Here is a 17,680-nt window from a genome sequence, read left to right as displayed (position 1 = left end):
TCTTTTTGTTTATTTGGTCTCTTCTACACACTATATGGTGTGTATTAGAATGAAAAAGAAAAGTCGTCTTTTTTCTATTGAAATTAATCCGCATCAAGGAACTAGGTAACAGGGTACAAGAACATGTATATGAAGGATGTTTACTGAGTATTTTGAATTTTCTCACTTGAAAATAAGCTGGCAGGCCATGGGGCAGATGCCAAGAAATACATAATGACTCTTCAAGTATTAGCAGTTCCAGGTAACTTGATAAAAAATTGTGAGGACCCATATGGGGATACTAAAAGTTACTGGCATAAAGTCTGAGAAGACAGCTGAGATTAAAGTCAACATCTGCTGCCAATTTTATATACATGACCTAAGAGCTGATGAGCTAGTTTGTACTTAATCTAAAATTTTAATTTGCAGTCACGGCTTCTGAATTATAACAATGGGAAGTCGCAAGAGCAAGACATTTTTCAAATGAGTTAACTATTACAATATCTTTTACCCCAGGGTCCTGACTTCATTCCCTGGACCTGGCTAGCTGGCAAAACGTTGTCCAGTATTGGCCTCAGACATACTTGACATCAGATAAATGACATGGTCTTGGTTTTATTTGTATGCCAACCCAAGTGTCTCTTTTAAATGATTTCCTGTGGTCACTAGAGCTAAGCGTAGCTATCTGAAAAGGATTTGGCAGTGACTCATAAAAATTCAGCCATCTCTTGAAGATGGGTTATCATGACCTGATAGAATTGTGTGTCCTGTTGTAATGAGAGCAATGAAGTCGTTAGGCTCGTAATGAAAGCTGGACGGATGAAAACTCAAGCGATACAGGCATGATAAAGGGGTTGGCTGCCCTGGAGAGACAACAAGAGAAGCACCGACAGGGTCTCTGAAGGAAACCAAACCAAGTATTTGTTGAAGCATTAAACACGTAGCACTCTGCGGCTGCAAACAAAAGCGATTCTATCACTGAAGCCTGTATGTGCTAAAACCCAGCTCTAGGGTTTGAAAAGAAAAAAGCATATGGATTGCTGTCCCAAAACATAAAAAACAAAAATATACATGTATTAGCAATGTGACTGGCAAACACTGGCGATGAGGAGGGAGGGGGTAAAACCAAGAGAGTTCACACAGCGTCATTAGCCTGCGGCAAAGCGTATTGTATCATGGCAAAGGACAACCAGCTGCAGCCAGGGACGCCCAAGCTCTCACAGCATCTGCACAAGCCACAGTCTCTGCTCGCGAAGCCTGAAATGGTGTCTTAGGACCAGGAGGAGACCCAGCGGTGGACCAGCGTTGGAAAGGCATTCGCTTGGTGAAATCCATGGCAGCACATTTGCGGCACGCATGCACATCCCGACAGACACACACCTTCCTTGAGAGAGGAAGGGATTTTTACATCTGGAGCCACCTCCGGGACCTCTTTTACACTGTCTTCTGGAACTATCTGCGCCTCTGCACTAGATTCCACTTGGCCCTCACTGAGGCCCTGGAGGTGGTCTGAGGACTTAGCAGCCCCGTGCTCTTTTCCGGGAAGGGCAGCAGGTTTCATTCCCTCAGTCATCACACCCTCTAGCGTTTCTTCTTCTTGGGGATGAAAAAGATGTTGACATCACGACCACAGAACAATACACCACGGAAGGACAGAAATATTACTCATGGAACACTTTCAGCTCTGTTTGGATGACCTCTCCAGGGCATCAGGTATATTTTCCTTTTCCATCTGGATGAGCGAATTAATAACTGAATGACAGACACATTATGTACTCACTGGAAAATTATGATGTATAATATACTGATAGAAATGCCTTTGAAAACTCTAACTGAAAGACTTGCTATTCATTTTAAAAATTGAGAGCTGAAAGGGTTTTATGGATTGATCACTCTTAGTGGGAACGGCAGTAAAGATGAGCACGTGGGAAGGATTGTTAGAAATTAGAGATGGTGCTGCCCCAGCAGATGGTGAGAAGACAGATGTACTGGTGTGCTGAAAAAAAAAAAAAGCCTTCTAATTGGTTAGACATGTGTTTTCTCCAATGCAGGAAGTCCCTATACAAGAATCCCTGATTGCTTTATTTAAAATGTGCAATCTTTGCAAGACAATTTTAGGAATAAAATAGACTACCTACTCAATTGCTTAAGAGTTTTATCAGAACATCCATCAGAGCACTCTAAATACAGTGTTTCTGAAAAAGGGCTAAAGGTCAATTTATGTTGCCTCCATTGAATTACGTGATACGCAAGGAAAAGTAAGATTGATCATAAAATACTTTTTAACGTTAAAACTTTATCATTTATAAAAGTGTTTTTTTCCCTTGAATACAAGTGTTAGTGCTATTTAATCACCAACACTTCATGTATAGTTCTTTTTGACACCAAGAAAAAGAAAAAAAAGATTATTATATTGGCAATATAATCTTACTATGCAATTCAAAATAAAATCACTAAGGAAAGATGACTGAGTGGCATTCAGACTCCCCAAAATATCCCCCCCAAAGGTATAAATGGAAACAATGTCAGCCTTTAAATGCAAACATCAAGCTTCTCAAGGCCATGAATTATTTTGTTCATTTTTTTCTTCTCCTTTACACTTCAAGTGTCCACAAAAATAAATGACTCCATTCTACCCTTTAATAAGTTGAAGGAAACTACATTAGCTGTTTTAGAAGTCCACAGTGGGAAGATTCAAATGATATTTCCATGAAACAATTGGACATTGTGCGAAAGGCTCCATGGGAAAGATTACAGGTGGAAAAGGAAGGAATTTTCTTTTTTAAGAAATATTAACACCCTGGAGGGTGGCAGAACTCCCTCGTCTATCTTTCCACATTTACCATGCAGACATTTTTGTGCCTGTAATTTAATTTTGTAAGGGATATTTTAAAAATTTCAAGTCTTCCTTATCATTCAGAATTTTTTTATAATGCATGCATTTTGATTCTAAAGTTAAAAAAAAACTTTAAATGTATCTAACTTCACCAAGGCCTGCTTATTAGTTGAAGTCTAACCAAGTTAATTTACAAGTTTTCAGATCCACATAATATTTTGACCTTTAATTTTCAAATTTTGAATTAAGTATTCTTGTGTCCACTGTACCTACTTCTTCTTCTTCCTCTTCTTTTTTTTTCTTTTTTTTTCTCAAGACAGGGCTTCTCTGTGTAGCTTTGGAGCCTTTCCTGGAACTCACTCTGTAGCCCAGGCTGGCCTCAAACTCACAGAGATCCGCCTGGTTCTGCCTCCCGAGTGCTGGGATTAAAAGCGTGTGCCACCACCGCCCGGCCTGTACCTATCTCTTAATTAAAAATCTCTCATATAATTTAATCGCTTGAAGTTCACACTGTTTTAAAAGTACTTCGTCTTTTTTAATGCTGGGTATATTTCTCGGTGTGTCAGCTGTTGGAGGTCTTTGATTTTCAAAATGACTTTGGGAGAACCTTACTGTCCTGGTTGTGGCTGGCAGTCTGTGAGCTGACTCCTAGCTGCCTTGGAAATGTCCGTCCTTGTGTCTTTCCCATGACACAGTGTCCCACAGGAAAAGGAGCTCCTCTGCACACAGCAAGCCACCATCCTCACCCGAAAATACTCCTGTCTAAGCAGAATATTTTAGCTACACATTCTTCTTCACAAAAATCCCTAGTTAAAATCGGAGGTTAATAGCAGCCCATCACCCCCTGAATTTCACTCTCATGAGAGTCCATGACACATAGGTGGCTCAGCTTTATGGGATGGAGGCTCCGACTCACAATCTTCACTCCCCCGCAGCTCTGCTGAGGTGAGGTGAGAACAGCCACCTAAGAACTCCCCACCGTTTCGCATTTCTTGATGTGGAGTCATAAATTCACCCCATAACATTTATTTTCTTCTAAGTGGGTTCTTTATTCTATTTTTTTTTTTTTAAAGAACATGCATAGGAATACAGTTGTAAAAAGGTGACTTCCGTTTAAGGCTGGCCCTAAGAATAGTCCACATCGAAGGAGGAAAACAATTTTAAGGGTCGTCTTCTTCAGTTTAGGTAAATAGTATGTTCTCACTGAATAATTTATTGACAAAGAACAAAAAGGAGTCATACTTTAATTCAATTATTTCTTGTCCCTTTTTCTTCTCCTTTCCCACCCCATAGGAAATAATGTAAAAAAAAAAAAGAATAAAAATAAATGCTCATTTGTTTCATGTAACACATTTCTTTCATATAAATTTTGAGGCATTTCAGTGGGAAACTCCTTGTGTAGGGACTTCGCTGTCATGTGGACAAAACAAGCTCGTGCCCACCCACCGCCCACACAAAAGCACACTGAACGTGATGCATGGTGGACAGAGCTGCAGGTGGGGAGGAGGAGCAGAAGGGCACCATGCTCCTGTTCACCTTTCTGCTGGCCTAAGTGGGCCTCTGCGCCCTGGGCTGTGACACTGGGGAGCACACCAGTCCACTCTGAGCGGAACAAAGGATGCTCATAGTACTCCTCATCCGAACTGTAAGGCTCATCATCAGGCACAGACACCGAGATGGAGGGGGCTAGAAGCCTACGCCTCTCCCCGCTGGTGGCAGGTTCATGGCTGGGGAACCTGTGGAGGGGACCCACTTGGTCCTCAGCCCCTGCATCTACAAACAGACACACAGGATGAAACTGCAGGGAGAACTGGACAAGACCGACGTGAGATCAGACAGACGAGACAGACGCCTGCAGGAGGACATGAAGGGTCACCAAAGCAGCACAGCAGGATGGAAGGGACTGAGACAAACTGGGCTGATGGAGGATGGAGGCAGTGGATGGTGCATGCTTTTCTGGGTACTTAATTTAAACTACTCTTTAGGAAATTATGCTATTGATCTAAAAGAATAAAAAAGAAATCGACACCCATGCTGCGAAATGGAAATTATCTGTGCATTCTTCTCCAGGAATTCAGAATAACCAAGGAAATATTGGAACAGAAACAAAACATCACAAAACAAATGCATTCTTTCAAAGAAATTCCAATTAGAAATTAAGAAAGAGAAACGTTGTCAGGGTACCATGTCTGCTCAATGACTGGGAAAAAAAGGCTCCTGTTTGAAACTGTGATTATCCAATCATGTACAAATACTTAACATTTTGGTTAATTTAAGTTTTAGTTAATGATTTCAACCAGCAAGAAATATAGTTCCTTAGTTCCCATTGTAGATTAGTCTGCTTAGGACCGTCTGGACTCTCCTATGAGTCAATGAGCTTTAGGAACCTTTAGGATGTGCCCAATTTGAATTTCGATGCGGCCACTGTCTCTCAGAATTCTGTTCAGCTTACCCGAGTAATCACTAATCACAATTACTTATATCTAGACCTAAGTTAAAGTTTGTCACCATCAACGAAACAACACCTATAATATCTCTCTGTGCAATATTAACCTTTCAGCTTTCAGACTTTAAACAACCAGTATTCTAGCCTTATTTTGCAAACACACTGTAATGTAAAGACCATAACTTTTTTTTTCAATAATCAAGTACTGGCAAATGGAAATAAATTTGCAAATATGAGTATATTAAAAATAACACTTGGTGGAGAGAATGCTTTTAACCCTTCAGCATATTAGTTATTAGTCAGCACACTAGTTATTGATAGTCCCATGGAAATTATTCCTGGTTGGGTGCACAGAAATTTCTCATAATAATGGTAGTTATTATACCCTGGGAAAGAATAACCCTCAAATGGTGTTTGCTATTCTTAGTAGTAGCTGAGGAGATAAGCTGTTCAGGGTCTGTTCTGCAGCAGAGATTAGACAGTAGTTCTGGGTTTGTGGTTTGTCCTTGTCAGTCATATGTTCCCCAGTGTCTCTCTGACTTCTCATGCATGCAAATGACTTATAAAATGTCTAACTTGCTCAACCGATTTCACGGACTGTCAAGTAAGTAAAAATGAGATAGGTATTTCTCTGCTTTTCAACATGTGTTTTCTGGGAAACAGAGAAGATCACATTACAAAGTGGGCATTGAGAGATGAGAGCTGGAGGTGAGGAGATGCTAGATATCAGTGATGTTTCAGCCTTCTGAAGTATTCGGCTTCTGCTGCTATCCTTGTTCTAAGGGCTGAGACATAAAAACAGCTCAGAGATCTATAGTGTCTCACAAGAAGTGACATTTTTCTAGTTTGAAAACTTCTCTTCTAATCTTGGAATGGCAGATCCATTTGTGGGACTTCTAATGGCCCAAGCAGAAAGGCCATTTCTTCTTAGTCTTTGTCCCTTCATTCAAAAGGGATAGCTGCACAAGTCCAGGCCACTCCTAGGACAGTGTGCTCTAAGAACATCAAGTTTCTGGTCAGAACTTGTGAGCAAATATCATCTATGATGCAAGCTCCAGAGATGAGCCAGAGAGTTGTGTGCTGGGGGGAGGGGGGGTGACCAAGTGTGAATAAATAGTGCAGGAGTCTCTAAGAGGGATGATAAGACATTAGAGTCGCATTTGTTGCAGAGAGGAAATGTCCATGACAGATGCTTTTGGTTACCACCCACTAGGGGTGGGTAAGTAATTAAAAATAAATATATAAACATAAATAAATAAGGAATGGAGTATGTATTTGGGAGAAGTTTTATAAAAACCCATGTAAGAATAGTAGCTTGTAAAAGAACTCCTGTCTGAAGGTAACTGACTTTCACACTCCTAGAGTAAAAACCCCAAGGATATAGCTTTAGGGAAGTATGGAATTCTGTGTTAGAAGACTCATATTTAGATATAAATTCTACCTGACTCGTTTATCCAAATGTAAACAATGATATCCCTGACAAAAACATGTAAATATCTTTGTGGGCTGCTGGATGAAGTAAATGATAAGACATTTATAAAACTGCCAAGCATAATGTGTGACCATACAAAATAGCCTATTTAAGTGTGTGTGTGTGTACACACACACACACACACACACACACACACACACACACACACACACACAACTGCCTACAGGTGCGATGCACGCTATGATATGCATGTGATATGATATTCAGAGGACCACTTAGCTCTCTCCTTCTACAATGTTGATCCTGGGGATCAGACTCAGGTTGTCAGGCTTGGGGGCAAGTACCCTTAACCAGATGAACAATTGTATTGACCCAGTGTATGACTACATATATGTTTGCATGTTGTATTCCATATATATGCTCAGTTTCAAGTTTTCTTCTTTACCTTAATTTGACATTTGAATTTGGAGTTGAGAAACTTAGGGAAAATGTGAATTCATTTTATAAGCTACTTTCATGGTTTAAGGTAACAATTGAATGCATTTATTCACTACTATAAGTAAACATGCTTTGGGAACTATTTTTGTCACAAAATAATCTGCTTCATTTAACAATGTGACATATAAAAGGATATGATGACTTGGTGAATCTTGGCCTTTTTACATAGCTCTTTTGCATAACTACAGACTTCAGGAATGAAATTTAGCTGGTTTTGACTGGGGAATATTTTTCTTCTAGTTTGCTTTTATTTAAACTTCCTATTAACACATTTAAAATTTTATATTGGGCAAAAGGAAGAGTTGTCATTCCAGACTCAGCCTTGGTTGGTCAGACCTTTTTGGAACAAATTTGCAGTCACGTTTATGAGAATCTAGCTCTCATGGGATATCAAGGACTAATTATTGTGACCTCATGACACACAGCAGAAGGCAGCTGATGCCACTTCCAGTATTCCCCATCATCTTTCTCCACTTGGCAAGCTTTGATCAAAGATTTCTCAGTTTCCAGGTGGTTACTGCCACCCCCAAATGACATAGAGATGAACTACTTTCAGAGAACAATAACTATGTGGCTGTCTCTCTGACACTGGAAAAATAACACCGGGAATTCTGGATGAACCTAACAAGACAGAAGAACCTAACCTGGTTCAGAGTATTCTACTGTTCTTGCACGGGCTTCCATGTTCTAACAGCTCAGTCCAAACGACAAGTGTTATGGCTAGACCAAGGAAGAATCAGAGGTGGTGTGGAAACATTTTAATAAAACCCTCTATAACAGTGCGGTGGTTTTCTTCCTAGGTGAGCTACTTATTAATTTTTGTAAACTTTTTTTCCAATAAAACCTCTTCTAGATATTTCTCCATTTAAGGACACATTCTGGTCTATACTTATATTAGTTTAATTAAAATAAATGGACTTTTTTTTTTTTGATTTTTCGAGACAGGGTTTCTCCGTGTAGTTTTGGTGCCTGTCCTGGATCTCGCTCTGTAGACCAGGCTGGCCTTGAACTCACAGAGATCTGCCTGGCTCTGCCTCCTGAGTGCTATACATAGATGTTCTTAAAGTGATGAATGTCAAATTATTTTCAGTGGAAACTTTCCCTTTGGAAAAGAACATTTTTAAAAAATGTCTTAATTAAGAAGGAAGAGTCCTCAGAATTGCCCATTTATTCAACTTGAAATCAAGCACTCTCTTCTATTCATATATTGTGGTTGTCCCTGTGCCCTCAAAGCTGGAGGAAGAGTTTGTGTCCTGGCGGGAAAAGAATCTCTTATACAAAGCAATGAAGCCCACCTCTTCCCTCTCCCAGCCAACCTGCTGTCAGTAGTACCCCAGGCTGGGTCTTTAGTAACTCATTGAAAATTTGATTAAGAAACTGAGTAGGTTTTTTTTTTTCTTGTAGCTCTCAGTGGCTTTTTTATTTTAAATAATTTTTTAAAAGTCTGTTATTTGTTGAACATTAATTTTATTGGGGTTTGAGATAAAGGATTGATAGAACTTTGATCACATCTTTCATGCATTAAAGATGAGATTATCATGTGCCATTTAAATTAATAATGTAGCATTTATAAAATATACACATATATCTTCTCATATAACTAAAATATGGTGGTCTATCGTTAGATCTTTATGTACCTTAATATCTCTTTTGAAAAAAATAAATGAAAAACACAAAGTAAGGCTTGAAAATAACTATGAATTGTTTGCAATGAGAAGTGAGCTAGTGTCTTCCCCGAATATACTGGACCAATGTGGGGAAGGCAATTCTTTACATGATAGTGAATCCATGTCTTATTTATTCATATTTTCACTGTGTGCATTGTGTTTTCTGTAAGGAAGGGAACAGCTGGGTCTCCAGATAGATGAGAGGAATCTACTTCCTTTTCTGCTACAATTTCCATTGAGTAAGAGGAGTCAATAATCAGACCTCGAGCAGACTTTTGGAGTGGGCCAGCTCTGTCAACATCATAGCCCTTTCTGGGTTAAGAGGGTTCTGGGGCACTCTAATGGTTTTAAGTGGGAGCTCAGAAACACTTTCAATGACCTGAGAGCAGTACAACTGTCGTACACAGCTTCCTACTGCATCCAGTAGGAAATGAATGAAATCTAGGCCCTTGGCTCCCGCTAGCTCCTACACTCTATTTCCTTAATCTTTCCCCTCTTCCTCCCTACCTGGCAGCCATGGTTCCTTGCCCTAGAATACAGCATCTTTTCATCTATCTGTATGCGTTTATGCATCTTGTTTCCTCTGCCCCACATTTTCCATCTGTGATCTATCAATAATTTCCCTTTTATTTTGGAACTAGCAATGAAAGAAGGCTCCCCTTGCTGTTCTGTCTGGAGGCTTCAGTCTTTATCCTTCCCGGAGGTAACACACTTGGAATTATTTGTAAGCCTGTTTATTCCATTCTTGTTCACAAAGCAGTTTGCCCTTTGAAAGCAGGGATAATGTCTTGTTCTCAAGCCTTCGCTCAGAATTTGAAGTTTGTGGGGCACTATAGGTGCTCAGTAAATATGGCACAGATGACTGGAAAATCGTAAGGCTAAAGAGAATCTTTCAGATGTATAAAAGATACTGTACACCACATTTAAGAAGATTACCCAACAGCCAATTGCTGTTACACACTAATTACAGTTGCCAATTTTTTTCATAGTATTATGTTGCTTGTTTAACGTTATTTCAGGTATCAGATTAGGAGGGGGACAGTTTAATTAACAAACAGCTTGCTGCAAAGGAAAGGTACTGCTTATAAATCTGTGACTAAAAAAAAAAAAAAAAAACTGCCTCAGAGCTAACAGCATGCAGTTGAGTAATTTAGCTTTCTATATTTAGGAAATATTGAAATGAATCAGATGATAAATATTTAACGATGATGCTATTTATCTCTGACATAGCAAATGAACTCTGAAGTGATGATAAAAGGAAAAGGAAATGGAGGAGAAAGTGAACACAATGGCCTTTGTGCGTTAAAACTGAAAACAAACTGCTGCTGTTCCTCTTACACAGATCAGCTAGCTTTTATGTATATTCTGAGTCTTGGGACTGAGTCTCTGCTGAAGCCGTGTAATCAAGTGTCTCTCATCTCACATTCTGAATGAATGTTCTTCAAAGCATCCCTCTGTTTTGTCAATGAGAACTGAAGTGTTGATGTGGAGCTAGTGCATAAATGTATTCATGAATAGTAGTAGGTCTCAGCAGGGAAGTAGCCGTGGTCTTCCAGTTCACTGCTCTCAGTCTCTGTTCATTCATTAGCTTCCTGGTCTATTCATTAATTTTTTTTTTTTTTTTGAGATTTTGCTTTGGGGCAGGCTCTGGGGAAGGTCTTGGCAATATAACCATGAGTAAAATATATCATTTCTGGCACTTCCATAAGAAAGTACTGACTCCTACTGTCATGGGGATTATATTTGTTATTTCTTTTCAGTCATAAGAGGACCATATCATTTCTGTCCAACATCTCCACATTAAGTTAACTGTTTATAGTTATTCTAGCATCTTGAACACACAGTTTTCTCCACATAGTCATATTTTCCATTTTTGTAATACTTACCATTTTCTTATACTTCTGATTGTACATAGAAACTGATTCTATTTTCATTCATGGGCTTATTTTCTTCTTGACTATCTGAAATAACACCAGCCCTGATCTACATTACCTGGCACTGGTGTTTCCTGACTGTGGACTGGAGTTTATTATTTACCCTTTTGGATGGGCCCACCCTGACAAGGTCAAGACCTTACCTTCCTCCACAGCAACTGTTTGTTCTGAGGCTGGCGATGGTGGTGGAGAAGGTGGCAGATGAGCTGTTTCTTCAGCGGCTACAGGTCAAAAATGAAGAAACGAGACAGAACAATGAATTCTATCAGCCCAGTGGTCCTCCCATCTGCAAACAGACTCCTATGAAACTCTTATCTTTTACCTGATTTACCTGTCGACAACTTAGCAGATTAACATTCCATATTTTTCAAAATCATTTTCTCCGTAAAAACAAGTTAGAAACAAATGAAAAAATTCTGTTGCGTTTGTTAAAAAAAAATCCAAGTTGAACTTGTAAAGTTAATGATGTATTTAATTTAGCCCTGAGATACTACATTAAAACATAACTAGACAAGCATTTTGGTTGGGATTAGAACTATTTAATTAAAAACAACAAAATTTTGGATGTTCTGCTAGGTCTAGAAACAAAAAATTATCTGGATCATTCATAGTCACATTGTTTGGTAAACATTTTAAATGAAACTTCACCTCCAGTTTAAGTAAGGTTAAGTCTTCTGTATCTTTCACTTTCAGAAAGGAAAAGTAAAGGCAGCACAGCCTATGGTAGCCATCAGGCAAGCTCTACCCACCTTAGTGGGAGCTGGGCCACCTTCTGGCTTTGGTATCCCGGTGAGAGAGTATGTTGGGAAAGGCTCTGAACCTTTTCTGAAGTCCTCCTGGACACTTACCCTCCTTATGACCTTCCTATGCAGGGAAGGAACTTCAAAGGAAACAGTTCCTACTTGATGCCAGTGACTAAAAAGATTTTATAGATTATATGAACTGAAGTTTCCTAACACAATGGCACTTTCGAGGTGGCTTTGTGACAACAGATGTTTAGTTCCCTGACTCTTTGGGATTTGTGGCACATATTTTTAAGATTTCAAATTTTAAAACCTGAGTTTTATTTCGGAGAAAACAAAGAATGGGGATGAATGATAGATTAAAGGTTAATGTCTTAAATTAGGGTTTTTCCCCATTTCTGTTTATGAGAAAGATAGTCCTTGATAATCAAAACACTCAGAATGACACATATTGACTGTACTCTAAACTCTTAATCTGGGAAAGGAAAATATTCTTATTCTTTATTTTTAGTAGACATGTCAAGGACCCTTAATCAAGAAAACAAATCTTAAGGATACACTGAGTGAGCTATAAAATAGGGAAATGTTTTTAGGATTTAGAAGCCATGCCTTTTGGCAGATTGTGCATATGTGTGTATGAAATAGAAAAACTGAATCCTAGAAAGTCTCCTTCCATTTATACATATGTCTATCTATCTACTTATCCAACTATCTATGATCTGCCCATTCTCTATTTATGTAGCTATAATTTGTATATATATATATATATATATATATATATATATATATGTATCAGTCTATCCACTTATCTGTGTACCTATCATTTAGCTATGTATATCAATCATCTATGTATCTGTAATTTATCTTTGTATCTATTACCTGTCTATCATTTATAATCTATGTATTTATATATCAAAATATATATCTATATTTAAGTGCTGGATCAATCTTTCTCTCTGTTTCTTTCTCTCTTGCTGGGCAGCAAGCCTTTGGCTGAGTGCCCTCCTCAGTAATTATGTGTTGCATGCTTCTGTGGCACTGAAGGGCATTTATGACCATGGGAAAAGGCAAGGCTATTGAAGTGCCCTTAGATGGATGAGCTATGTGGTCAATTCTCAAATCACAAGGTCAGTCTTTTCTATGTGATTCAAGCCACTGATGATTCTAACAAAGCTCTAGTTACTGGTTTTGCATACTTGAACCCATAAGGAGAGACAGTCGTTTATAACTGAAGTTTCAGTTCACTTTCTTCATGTGCATGGAGTCATAAATCCTGATTTAATAAATGAAATGGGTCACCATGTCTAACAACAAGCTTATGACCCTAAAGCCTATCAAAACAACCCAGTGAACCCACTGAGGGGGACAAAATAGGTCCTCCTGCTTCTAACAGAGGCGATAAGTGAATGCCACATACACAAAGTATGTACAAAGTAGAATATATCTGTTGAACATGTAGACTTTACGCCGTGACAAGGGGCAGCAAATGCTTGCCCTGACCTAGGCTCTTCTTATTTACCTAAAGGCAGAGCTGCAGGCTGGTCTTTGTTTTGGGTTTCCTTCTCTTGTTCACCTTTCAGGACTGCTACAGCTTCAGCCGTGACTACTTGAACTATCCTTGCAGACACCTCCTCTGCAAATAAACAATAACAGAAGAACACATAATGACCAGAAGTCCAACCAAGTAGCTTCAAGAATTGTTTGACAGCATTTAAAAAGAATTGTTTTAGGATTTGGGATTTCTCAGATACATTAGTTGTTCAGTGCAAGTCTAACATTTAGAAGTCGTTCATTGAGAATGCTTCTTCTAGTATTCCAGTGTGACATGGAAAAATTGGGAGTAAAAGAGAGGTAGGACAGACACAGTAGACATTGGGACAGCATGAACCTTGTCTTTTAGATTATTCCTGAATCTTCTTTTTAGCACTGATGTAACATTTAATATCTTCCAGTAGCATTTAGAACACCCCACAGGGAACTGTACTGAGACACATGTGACTATCTACTTGGTAAATCATCACAGTCCTGGGTGATTTCTTTTGACACACACACAATTCTTGAAGCCTTCCTCACCGAGCTTTTTTCTAGACTGGATACTTAATATGATTTGATTTTTTTTTTTTTTTTTTTGGCAAAAGGGTAGAAAATGAACATAAAAGTTTTTGTTCCTATTATTTGTATAAATTAGAAACAATCTATACTTCACACTATTGTTGCCAACTTTAGAAATGCACAGTTACTTCATATACTTTGTAAGAATTTGACAGGCTTTAGAAGAGTATCATTTAAATTGGAGTCATAAGTACTTGAGTATTAATTAACTTTCTATAGTCTATAACTTTTTATATGAAGTAAAGCTCTTTTTATTTGGAAAACAATGGTAAAAAGCACAACTATCATTAGCTTACATGACAAAATTATAACTGAGCATTGCTATAATATTTCAGTCTTTTGTGCAGGACTGCATGTTGGTATCAACTGAGAATTAGTTTATCTGTTTATCACAAAATAGAGCTTGATACAGACAGAATGTATTCATACATAATAGCCCAAATAATAACATTGTGGGCACTTTATAAAGGGATTTTAAAACAGTCTAAATAGAGATAAGTGAGGAGAGAATTGAAGGCATGCCTTTGTCCATGAAGTCACATTCATCCAACACAAACACACTATACCGACATTATCATGTTTCATTGGTGAGCAGTCATTTAGTTTCTGTTTATTTTGGAAGAGAAATCATAAGAAATTTGAATTTCTTTTATTTTTGTTTGAGGGAAAACTAACTTAGAAATGTACTTTTGGTTTCCATTTGAATATAATATATGAATGAGGTGACTTGTTTTATGTACATTTTAAAGCATAATTGTCAGAAAATAATTTTAACACAATCTTGGAAGTCTTAGTAAACTTCTATTTTTTTTAAAAGAATTTATCAGGAGCTGGAGATGTAGTTCAGTGATACAGTGTATGTTTCACATGCATAAGACCTTGGGTTCAACTCCCAGCACCCATTTTTGATTTTAAAAATTCTATTTTAAAAATATTCTGATAGCGTATTAGGAAGTTCATATTGGTTTACCTAATGTCTTCTAGTGGTTTGGAATAATAACATTATTAAATTTTTTTAAATAGAAAATAATATGCCTTCTATTCAAAATTTCAGTGTATTTGGAAATATATGGCCATGAACAGGAGCTCTGGGGGTTTCATTTGGTCCAGTGAATTTACAGTCTTCCTTGAAAGCAGCAAAGGAATTTATCAACAGGATATCAATGGTAGTGTTCCCTACAGAGTAAGAGATGGCTTTTTTCCCCAGGAGAAATGTAATCAGAGCTCTCCTGGGTGGATTCTGCATCTCCACTGACTGACTCCTGGGATAGGAGCAAATTCACTCAGGGTTTGGGTAAGTTCACGGATAATTAAGAATAAATGTACCAAAGAAACACAAATGACCAAGTATGACAGTTATAAAAATCAAACTAATAAAAATAAAATTATAAAAACTATGACTCTTGTCATATATATATATATGCCTATTATTTTCATATATTTAATCATGGATGATAGTTTTCATTCATCCATACATATATATCTATTGCTTCCATCCATCTATCCTGCCCATCTATCCACTTACCACCCATCCACCCATCATATTTTTACCTATTTAGGGGGGAACTATCCTTTAGGATAAGTTATTAAGGAATTATTAAGGTCTTTAGTTCAGAGGAATATGGGTTTGTGCTGAAGAATTTCGACATTGTAGTTATTCTATTCTAACAAATTCACTCAGATTCACTGTGCTTCTAAGTTTCACTCACAAAATGGAACAAGTAATAGCACTTGGTGGGATCTCAGCTAGGTAATTAGATTATTATATAATAGCGCACCAAGAATATGAAATGAAAGGAAGATGTCCAGATGATTCTTACCACCTCAATATCTCACTAACAACTCTGGTAGTATATTCTGAGGGACCAGTCCCTCTAGGATATCTCTTGATATCATAACTCATTGTTGTTAATATTTGTGACTATAATGATGGTCAGAAGAAGTATTTTTCAAAGACAAAATTCTGAAGGAAGAAAACACTGTTTTTTTTTTTATTTTTTAAATTTTTTGGTCTCAAACCTGACTGCATAAATATTGGGTCCTATCTATTCCTATCATCAAGTCCCAACTCTGGACTGCCATCTAGATGGAGCTCCAAAGAGCTTGGTAGCTTTAAAGCTCCCTAGGACAATTAGCAGCAGGAAATCTCCTCCTATAGGTAAGAGAGTAAAAGACATTTAATTTTTTCTTTGCTTATTTTCTCCACTTTCTCTTTTTCTTTTTCAATACATATGCAAATTTATGACTAGAAATTGGCTGTTGAGAGGATTAAAAATAATGTATTATACATAAATTGCATAATTATCATACACAATTAAAAGGTAATATTGACTTCTATAGTTAAAAGGATAATACTGCTTATTGTAAGTAGCTATTTGGAAATATTATTTATCTTGTGAACTTCAAAACTTGGAGAAGCAAAGGTTTTTTTAGTTTATGGCATAAGTTGCATTAGTCAGGGAGTATACGTGATATTTCTGTTTTCTCTTTTGTGAATGTTAGGACTTCAGCCAATTAACATCAGCTTAGCATTGGAGAAGTTACTAGTAGTTGACTAGTGTCTGAATGTTAAACTTGTGATAGTCTTTATTTTATCATTAACGTCAATATAACAATGAATTTCTACAATTAATGAAAATAGCTTGGCTGTAAAGTCAGGTCACAGCTAAGAAAGGTTTATAAGGAAAACTTGCATAACAAAAAGATAACTCAGAAATAACTCAAGTAGATCTGATTACAAACTATTTAGAAGGAAACATTAAAGGTAACTTCTATGAATCTAATTTATCTCGTAACTTCTTACAAAGATGTAAAGCTGTTGATTATTGGATAGTATAAGAATAAATGACATAAAGATACAGTACAAAGAACATAGAGATAGGTGATGTATCACCACTTAGGAAAACATTTGGAATACCTCCTAGCTTCAATGCTGGGCACACTCTATCAGTCTTTTGTCCCTTACAAAAGGTGTCTAAATTAGCCTTGCACCACTGTTCTACAGTACAGCTCAGAATGTATAGCTGCTCTAGCCCCTTGCTTTCCTCCAGCAGATCATTCACACTACACCTTCCCTAGGACCTTTTTGTTCTCAGTCTTCATCATGGCAGAATTTTAAAGGCAGGTCCAGGATCCATACACAGTACATCTTCATACTGTGGTTTCTGTGATATTAACCTACTAAATCCCAGTTGATTAATAAAATTGATGGACTTGACAATCTTTCAAGAGCTCTGAAAATTCTAAGCTGCTTCTTGAGCAAAGATGTAACATTGTTGGTAGCCCCAATAATTGCTGAATGCGCAGCCTGTGGATTTGGATCAGGACCAGCTGTGCCTACTTAAACCTGCAATGGTCCACCAGTTAGACTGTGAACACAAAACGCAAGCAAATCGGCATATGCCAGGGCACATATTTTTGTTGATTTCTTGCAGCTTGTTAAAAGTGAACCAAGACGCATTGACAGTAAATTCAACCATATGGCTATAAAAACCACTAAATGTTTCTGCTTTGAAGCATCGTGGGTACAATAATGGTGTGTTAAAAGAAATGACAAATCAGTCTACCGTACACTTGGTGAAAAAAGGAAAACAAAACAGGAGCAAGACAGAATGCTCCTGTCAAGAAGGTTCTTCTCAGTAGGGTACAAAATGGTTGCCTAGGAAACCAATGTTAATTGCTGTTGCTGCTGGAATCCAGTCAACAAGGAAAGCACTGTGTAGCTCGAAGTGCTCTGCTGAACAAACACCCTCCAAAAATTCATGAAGAAGAGGGGGGAAGAGGAAAATTCCTTGCTTCTTGCTTAATTTGGAGAGTAAATGGCTCCTATGAAAGTATTTCCTTGAATCAGCTGGTGATGATAGCATTTCAAGAGCAGATTGTCAAGAGGGTTTTGTTTGCTCCCCTGGCATCTTTGCATTAATTAAGGAGGCCAGCATTGGCATACCCCACCCTTCAGACGTCTACTGACACAGAGCGTCACAATAGGCAATGTTGCAGTTACACATCTTTCCTCAGCAGCCCTTGCTCCTGA

At 37.9% G+C, this 17,680-nt stretch overlaps 1 protein-coding gene across 26 annotated transcripts in view; it reads right to left on the bottom strand.

Moving 5' to 3' along the window:
• Map2 (microtubule associated protein 2) overlaps window positions 1–17,680 on the bottom strand; it is a 280,848-nt gene that overhangs the window by 36,340 nt on the left and 226,828 nt on the right. For 12 of the 26 annotated variants that reach the window (XM_052749719.1, XM_052749718.1, XM_052749725.1 and 9 more), the window contains exons 6-7: window positions 13,055–13,168; window positions 10,936–11,013 (exon numbers count right to left, since the gene is read on the bottom strand). In XM_052749719.1, coding sequence (XP_052605679.1) covers window positions 10,936–11,013; window positions 13,055–13,168 — 192 coding nt within the window. Of the gene's footprint in view, window positions 1–1,359; window positions 1,576–4,351; window positions 4,589–10,935; window positions 11,014–13,054; window positions 13,169–17,680 lie in introns of all 26 variants that reach the window. The other 14 variants (XM_052749705.1, XM_052749710.1, XM_052749708.1 and 11 more) reach the window with 4 other exon arrangements.

Source organism: Peromyscus californicus, unplaced genomic scaffold (genome assembly GCF_007827085.1).
Source record: "Peromyscus californicus insignis strain IS unplaced genomic scaffold, ASM782708v3 Scaffold_21__1_contigs__length_65335640, whole genome shotgun sequence".
NCBI lineage: Eukaryota > Metazoa > Chordata > Mammalia > Rodentia > Cricetidae > Peromyscus > Peromyscus californicus.
Note: the sequence above shows the minus strand (reverse complement) of the source record. Positions and strands in the feature narration are given on the sequence as shown.